The sequence below is a fragment of the Melospiza melodia genome, chromosome Z (genome assembly GCF_035770615.1).
Source record: "Melospiza melodia melodia isolate bMelMel2 chromosome Z, bMelMel2.pri, whole genome shotgun sequence".
NCBI classification, from domain to species: Eukaryota; Metazoa; Chordata; class Aves; order Passeriformes; family Passerellidae; genus Melospiza; species Melospiza melodia.
In genome coordinates, this window is record NC_086226.1 from 54524852 (window position 1) to 54532391 (window position 7540).

A 7540-nucleotide genomic window follows, 5' to 3' on the forward strand; every position below is an offset into this window, starting at 1 on the left:
TCCTCCCCTCCCTTCCCACTTCCCTCACTGCATGGACTGAGCCCCCCCATCTCACCCCTAGCAGTAAAAACACAGACACACCCTCATGGCACGTCTGTCACCACACTGTTTATTGGACGACTGGAAGGTTACACTTCCATCTCTGAGCAGTAAAGCATCTGCCAAGCACCTGCCACCTCTGTGCAGGTATGACAGGAGACAGGCAGGAACAGGGAGGGGCTGAGGTACACCACGGGATCTGCACACACATCTCACTGTGCGCACAGGTAGCCACACACACCAATGCAAAGGTCAAAGCAGGAGTAATAAACCCTACCTTAACATGGGCTGCCTGCAAAGTTTACACTGTTAATTCCAGTCAGGGCAAGCAAAAGATTAAAAGAAAGGTAATAAAAAGGTAATAAAACAATAGGGAAAAGGCACATTGTTACTACATCACTAGAAAACAAGCATTTGATTTAACAGTTCCAAATCAGTGCATAACAAATCACCATATGAAAAAGCAAGTTCAAAAGATATGGCAGCAATACAAGAGCTGTTGGACTAGACTTAGTAATATATACACCGTACTCGGTGGAACGGGATATCTTTCATCTCTGCCCTGTGATCTCTGGCATAATCCCAAAGATAATAATCGAGTAAAACTGCATTGATTTTTCCATGCATGTCCTGACCCTTCTTCTGATAGAGCTCCTGAAGGTGCTTACAAATCAATGCACAACACCAAATAGAACAGCCACGGATCTCTACCTCTTCTTTGTCTCCAGACTGGAAAAGTGTTCCTGCAGACACAAGAGACAGCAATCCATTTATATGGAGCAGACAGGAGGACAAGGACTGACTAAATTTGTGAATTTTTCCCCTTCACATTTATTCTGTTGCAGGGTTCTAGTTCTCATGACTTACCCAGCAACTGTTAACAGTGTTGCTACACATTTTCTAATGGTTACTTTAATTTTACCATATTGCACTTAGAAGCTTCCTTCCCATTCAATTCAAGCAACAGCCTGTGTTCTAAGGAACTGCTTTAGGAGCAGTGTGTACTGCAAATCATATGATCATTTCTTTGCTTACAGTGACAAAAAAGATAGTCTTTTATAATAGTATTCTTTTTAGTATATAATTATCATACTTCATAGTATATTTTCTACCTGGATGACTGAAGTCTAAGATTTTAAAATTGAAAACAAACAACCCCCCAAAGGAACTGAATGTAAAGAAAAACAGTAGAATTGTTTAAATGGTAATCATCTCATTAGGATTCATGGAAGGATAGAATGTCTATGATGGCTATTTAGTTATATAGATATGCATAAAGACACAAATACACGTACAGCCATTCTTTTAAAGTTCATGGGCAATTGCATTAATCTGTTTTTCTTCCTGAGTATTTCTGAAATTGCATAATAGCACTTCTACATCTAAATACAGTCATTTTACAGTGCAAAAGAGATTGGCTTTTTTTTATTCACTAAAATTCATGGTTAGTAAGTATTGGGAAGATGAAATCATGGTTAAAAAATGAAATCATATATATGTTATAATTATAATAGTAGTTATATAATTATTTATTATTATTATTATTGTTACTACTTTTCTTATTAACTAGCAGTTCAGAGGAATTCCCATGCTTTTACAAATTTGAATTAATGACAAAAATCATTGTTTCTTTTATGTAAAGTTCAAAAATTGTAACTATTCTCATTCTGAAAAGTGGTTTTGCAACAGCAGATTTTCAGAAATTCATTCAGAAACTCAAATTATCTTTGAATCTCTTTAATCCCTCCCATATCAATGTTTAATCCACAAAACAGGTCTTTATAAAAAAGTAACCTTGAGATCTCACTCAAGATCATGGCTAGAGAAAAAGTTCCTCCCAGTACCTAAGAAATCCCTAGAAAAATGTGACACATAACCCTTACATGGACAATATATCACTTTTTAGAACTAGCCTTAGTCTACAATATCGGGCAATAAGATTACTTGATATTCTCAAGGACAGAACAAACCTTCACGTAGTTTCTTCATTAATTTTTCAGAATACTTCATTGCTTTTAAGTGAACAAGAACTTGTGGAATTCTGTAGTCAGCAAATATTGTCAGACTGGATATATCATCAAAAGAGCCATCTCCTTTGCCTTCTAAAACACTCCATGTGTCAGCCACAAGTATTTGTGCCCGTTTGTAGAAAGACACCTTCTTTTTCTAAAGAAAGAAATTTATGGATTGTTTTAGTGCCTGATCAATAAATATAGCAAATAACCATTAACCATTTCATATTGTTAAGCAGATATTAGTTAATTAGAACAGAATAAAACTGCAACACTCTTAAATATCTTGAAATCTAAACAATATCAAAATGCAAACATGGATTATGTGGAATGCTCATAAATAAACTGAAATAAAAAAGTAACATAATAGAAGTTACTGCAGCAAATAAAAATTGTTTATAATATGCCTGGATCTCAGAACACATTCAGAGTTGTTTACTGCCATTTGGTAAACACTGTAATTGAACAACAGCAACAATAATTTTCAGAAACTCTACAGTACATCCAACCTTTTAATTTGACAAGAGAGGCATAAGAGGCATGTATTGTACTAGACAATTAAAACATTTTGTTAATCCATTTATCTGTACTCTTAAAGAAATAGAATTCTGGTGAAAACTTTAATGAATGCTCCTCTTTGTTTACTGCCAAGATGTTGTAACTATTCCTGACAGCAAATCATATTTTTTGTCCTTGAATGGTATTCTCCAAAAATACTGGGAAGTTCAACTACATTTCATAGAACAACTTCCCAAACATCCTCAAAACTCCTGCCTTCCATATGCCTCATGCTATACTTGACATAAATGCACAAACTTTCTTCTAGAGAACATAAATGATTTTGTACTTTAAACAACAAAACACCACCTTAAACATCACACGAGAAGTGGTAACAAGAAGTAAATAATTAACAGACCAAATTTTATCATTGCTCCTATGTCCCAAAGCAAGGGTGTAATTCTTTCATAGCGTTAGGAATTTTCCAGTAGTAAAGTACTGATTGTCTCTAGCACCACACCATTTCCCAAGAGAAGAGGAAGGTGGAATTAGAACGGGCCTTTCATTTCATGCTATAGCTTAATTAGGAAAAAAATATTGTCTGGGACTCATGGCTGAGCAGATAAATTTATAATTTCATTGTTTCATTGTTAACGTTTTTGTTGTACAGAACATATTAAGTTTATACAAAAATCTCAATGTGAAAAGGACTATGAAGCATTTTGAGTAAATTTTCCCACTATTTATCAGAAAGCAGGGAAAATCACTAGGTGGATGATACTACATGTCAAATTGGAAGAACTTAAAAATTTCTTTACTGTGGAAGTGACTGCACTGGCACAGATTGTTTAGAGAGATTGTGGAGTCTCCTTCCTGGGAAATGCACAAGAACTTTCTGGACACAATCCTGTGCCAAGTGCTCTGGGGATGACCCTGCTTGAGCAGGGAGGCTGGACCCACTTATGGTATAGTCCTTTAAACCCTTACCTAGTCTCTGATTCCGTCTGTGAAAGACTGTAAAGGCAGTTCATTTATCAAAAATTGAATTTTTTTCAACATGGCAATACAACTATATCTCTTTCATCTTTTTTTTTCTGCAACACTTTGCCTTTCAGGAAATAGTACCATGTACAGGAACATTTGCATCTTCTCTGCAGTACAATGTGCTAATATTAAGGAATATACCTAATTATGACCTACTGACATTAAAAGAAAGGAGGAGTATTGTGTTGGCAAAGAGAAAAATGTGATAGCACAGCCATTAAAAAAAAAAAAGCAAAGAATAGGATCATGAGAATTTTACAACCTCAGTCCCAGGTAATGGATGGTAAGTAAAAGATGAAAACATACAATATAGGGGAAGATCAAAAAGGACTCCACTAAGTCTCTGTCAGAACACAAAAACCCTGATATATGAGTACAATATAGTCTAAAACTTAAACTGCTGTTGGGAATCAAATGCACAGCACAGCATCTAAATATGAATTATCCACCAAGGAGAAAAAAATGTTTTGGAGATTTTGGTCTTGGTTTGCATTTTCTTTTTCAGAAAAACTAACACTGGCCATTTCTGGGATTACATATGTAATTATTAAAAGTATTTTGTATATGTATTTGGAAAAAGATACAGTCAAAAAATTGTGCTAATTTTAGAAGCTTCCCTAGAAGGTCAGCTGCAGCAGTCTGATAGTACGATTCTAATGTATGACTTAACTTATATATATTTCTCCTTTGGAGAGTTACTGAAAAGCACTGGCTTGCTGTTGGATATTTCACCATCTTTCCAGTTCCCTCCAAACCCTTTAGAAGTCTTACTTGTGAGAGCTCAACCTGCTGCCATAAAAATAATGTGATCCATGTCATCACCTTCAAAATACACATCTTGCTTAATGAAAGCAGAAAAAAAGCTTCCATATTCATGCAACAGGCTTTATTACTAAGTCAGTGCTTACGGTCTGGGATCATTTTTGGATCTGCTTTTCATTCTGTAGTCTGCTGCTGCTTTTAAGGACGCTTGCTTTATAAAGCACTCATCATCATCTCATGAAAGATATAACATCAATGAGTACAGTCACTATAAAAATAAGAAAATATCACTTTACTTAGAAAATATTCCCTTTTTGATCATAAAAATTGTCAAAAAATTACTTTTTACATTAAAAAACCCAAATAAACCCAAATAAACAAAACCAGTAGCTCCAAAGAATAATTCAAAAGAACCTCTGATTTTTTATGTAAATATATTTTGCTTCACAGCAGGAGACAGAAGAAAATAAAATGACACCTCCTACTGAAGGGCAATAAATGCAATAGGTTCAAAGCTTCAGTGACTGGTATTCTAAGAGAAAAGACTGCACAGACCAGTAGTATAGGCTGTACTGTCACTAACAAAGTCTTCTAGATTTAATGATGTAACAGCAGAGTACTACTTCACATGCAACTGAGCACATGAGCTGCTACAAAGTCACAGGTGTTAAATGAAAAACATGCCTGTATAGGTGGAAACTGGGAGACAAAAAACATCATATGATCCCTGCTTAATTCCCATCAGTTTCTTTCAGTAAATGCTTCAGTATACTGTCAACATTTGTAAAACTGTGGGTTACTTCTAATCTGTAGTAATTTGAGTAATGCCTGTTGAATCAACAGCCGTTAGAGGGTGGAGTCCCAGTAGCTGTGCGTTAACTCTACCAGAGTTTCATTTCCTTCATTAGCTGCAGAGAGCCTTAAGGTGAAAGAAAAAGAAGATGGTGGGAGGAAGGTTGTCAGCAATACAAGGCAAGTGGGAAAAAAAAAAAGAAAAAGGATTCCCATTTTTCAGGCAGGAATTATCTCAAATACTATGCATTTTTAAGGAGTACAAAGGAAGTGTGATCTAACTGGGAACTCAGAATATACCAAATTAAATTACAGTAAAGTGATAAAGAAACAGCATATGAGAAAAAAGGTACTCCTCTGGTGGGAAAAAGAAAGTGACTCTTGTCCTGACTAGTTGTGGACTATCAAGTGTCTTTTACTGTTACTAAATAGTAGGATTTTTTCCAGAGCTTTAGAATTAACTTACCTCAAATACAGCTTCATCTCTGTAAGAAGGAAAATTTTCCAGTATGAGATGTAGCAGTTTCTGAGCACTCTTCTCACTCATTTTAACGCAGGTGAGGAAGGACCCTCCAAACTTCTCTAACAGAACTATTCCACTTTCGTTCAGCACCCGGTGTCTTTCTTCAATCAAGGGCAAAGGCACTTCTGTGTCAGAGCGAAATACGTGCCTAACTTGGTCAAGCGTCATGGTGGCAAAATAGGACGCACTGGTGATAGGTATTCCTTCAGAAAAGTGAAAATAAGATAGTTAGGCTATCACATAACATAACATATAGACCTAGTGCAGTGGTCTGCTAAAGGAAAGAACTTCTATAGGAAGATCTAAGAAGTCCATCAATTCTTAAACCTACCTTTGCTTTCAGCAATAACCGCATCCACAGAGCTGCTCACAATTAAAATTATGAGTGCATAAAATGTTTTCCTCTACAGCAAACTTCCAATATACAACCATAGAACTGTTGTTACTTTCTGTATGCAATTTCCCCAGCTGCTTAGTTTTCATATTTTAAGTGTGATGTTTACATAGCACACTAGCAAATATAGTCAGTATATAGCTAGTTTAGTCAGAATAGGCCTGTTTTCCCATGAATCCTAATCATGCTGTGCGTTTAGTCTTAATGCTAATACCCCCTTCATTTACTAAATAACTATGCAGAAAATTAATTAAAACCTTCATCTATATCTACTAACGGTTGGGGAGTATTTTTCTGAGAACAGCAAAAAGAGTGAGTGCTAAAGTACTGGGTTTAAATACAAAACTTTAAAATACTGGTTTTAAAATACTGGTTTGAGGGGCATATGGGTTTTCAGATTTACTTTAGACACTAGCATTTGATTAGTCCAGAGGATTCTCACTTTATGCCTCATTTATTCATTTGCCATGGAAATACGCAAACTTAACTCAAGAATACATGTGAAATAACCCAAGTCACACACAGCTGACTACTAGAAATCCTTAAAGTCTCTTGAATGGAAGAAATAGCCCAGATACAGCCAAGAGTTAGGTAGTTTCAGTACAAGGGTATTTTGAAAGCACTTCCAGTTCCCTTCCCCAAGCTCAACGGGACGCCTGCACACACACAGCTACCGACACGGCGAGCAGCAGTTCCCAAGAGCGTGTCCCAGTTCCGAGGCGCTGCCTTCATTTAATACACGACGCTCGGCTTCCGACGCCCCCCGCCCGCAGCCCCGGCCCGGCCCCGCTTCCCCGGCGCTCACTGACCATCGTCCAGGGCCCTATTGACGGCGGCGCACAGCGACCAGTAGCCGCTGTAGGTTTTATCCTTGTACTTCACAAGGTACTTGCGCTCCTCCTGCTCGGACCAGAAGGAGAAGTTGAGGGTGTCCACCAGGAACACCCAGTCTACAGCCTCCTTGTCGGCGGCCCGGGGGTTCAGCTCGTGTAGGCTTTTCCACCCCGCCAGCCCGAACTCCGCTGCCGAGGCTTTGTCGAACAGGCTCTCCGCCACCCGTCGCGCTCCCTCCTCGTCCACGGAGACATCTTTGCTGTGCTCGGCTATGAACTTGGCGGACTCCAGGGGGGACGGGAACACCTCCATGCTTGGCAGGAAACACGCACGCTGCCGATGTCAGCCTCTCCGCCGCGCTTCTCGCGGGGCGCGCACGGGCAACTGCCCCGCTCCGCTCCCCGCCCCGCTCCCCGTTGCTGCCGCTGCGCGCAGGCGCGGGCGGAGGCGGGGCCCGGGGGCGGGGCCAGCACGGACGGCAGGCCCGGGACCGCTTGGGCCGGCACGCTCGTGTGGAGTCGCCCCCTGAAATCCTGCCAGGCTCGAGCCGTGGGCAGACTCAGCTGCATAGCAGACACGTTTTCCGGAAGATTCCAATCGTTGAAAAAGAGACGGATAAAAAGAAAAAAAACCTGACTGAGG

General features: G+C 39.0%; 1 protein-coding gene across 1 annotated transcript; it reads right to left on the minus strand.

Annotated features, from left to right (window-relative positions):
- Positions 1 to 88: 88 nt before the first annotated feature.
- QNG1 (Q-nucleotide N-glycosylase 1) lies at positions 89 to 7301 on the minus strand. The gene is made up of 4 exons (XM_063180257.1): positions 6874 to 7301; positions 5614 to 5873; positions 2010 to 2205; positions 89 to 782 (listed from the first exon to the last, which is right to left on the minus strand). The coding sequence occupies exons 1-4, from the start codon at positions 7208 to 7210 to the stop codon at positions 550 to 552; spliced, it is 1026 nt and encodes a 341-aa protein (XP_063036327.1). The 5' UTR covers positions 7211 to 7301; the 3' UTR covers positions 89 to 549.
- Between the last annotated feature and the right edge of the window lie 239 nt (positions 7302 to 7540).

Coding starts and splice junctions, on each gene's coding strand:
- QNG1 (XM_063180257.1), bottom strand. CDS start 7,210: ATGGAGGTGTTCCCGTCCCCCCTGGAGTCCGCCAAGTTCATAGCCGAG. Junction 5,874..6,873: donor CAATAGGGCCCTGGACGATG/GTCAGTGAGCGC, acceptor ACTTTTCTGAAG/GAATACCTATCACCAGTGCG. Junction 2,206..5,613: donor GAGATGAAGCTGTATTTGAG/GTAAGTTAATTC, acceptor TTCTTTCTTTAG/AAAAAGAAGGTGTCTTTCTA.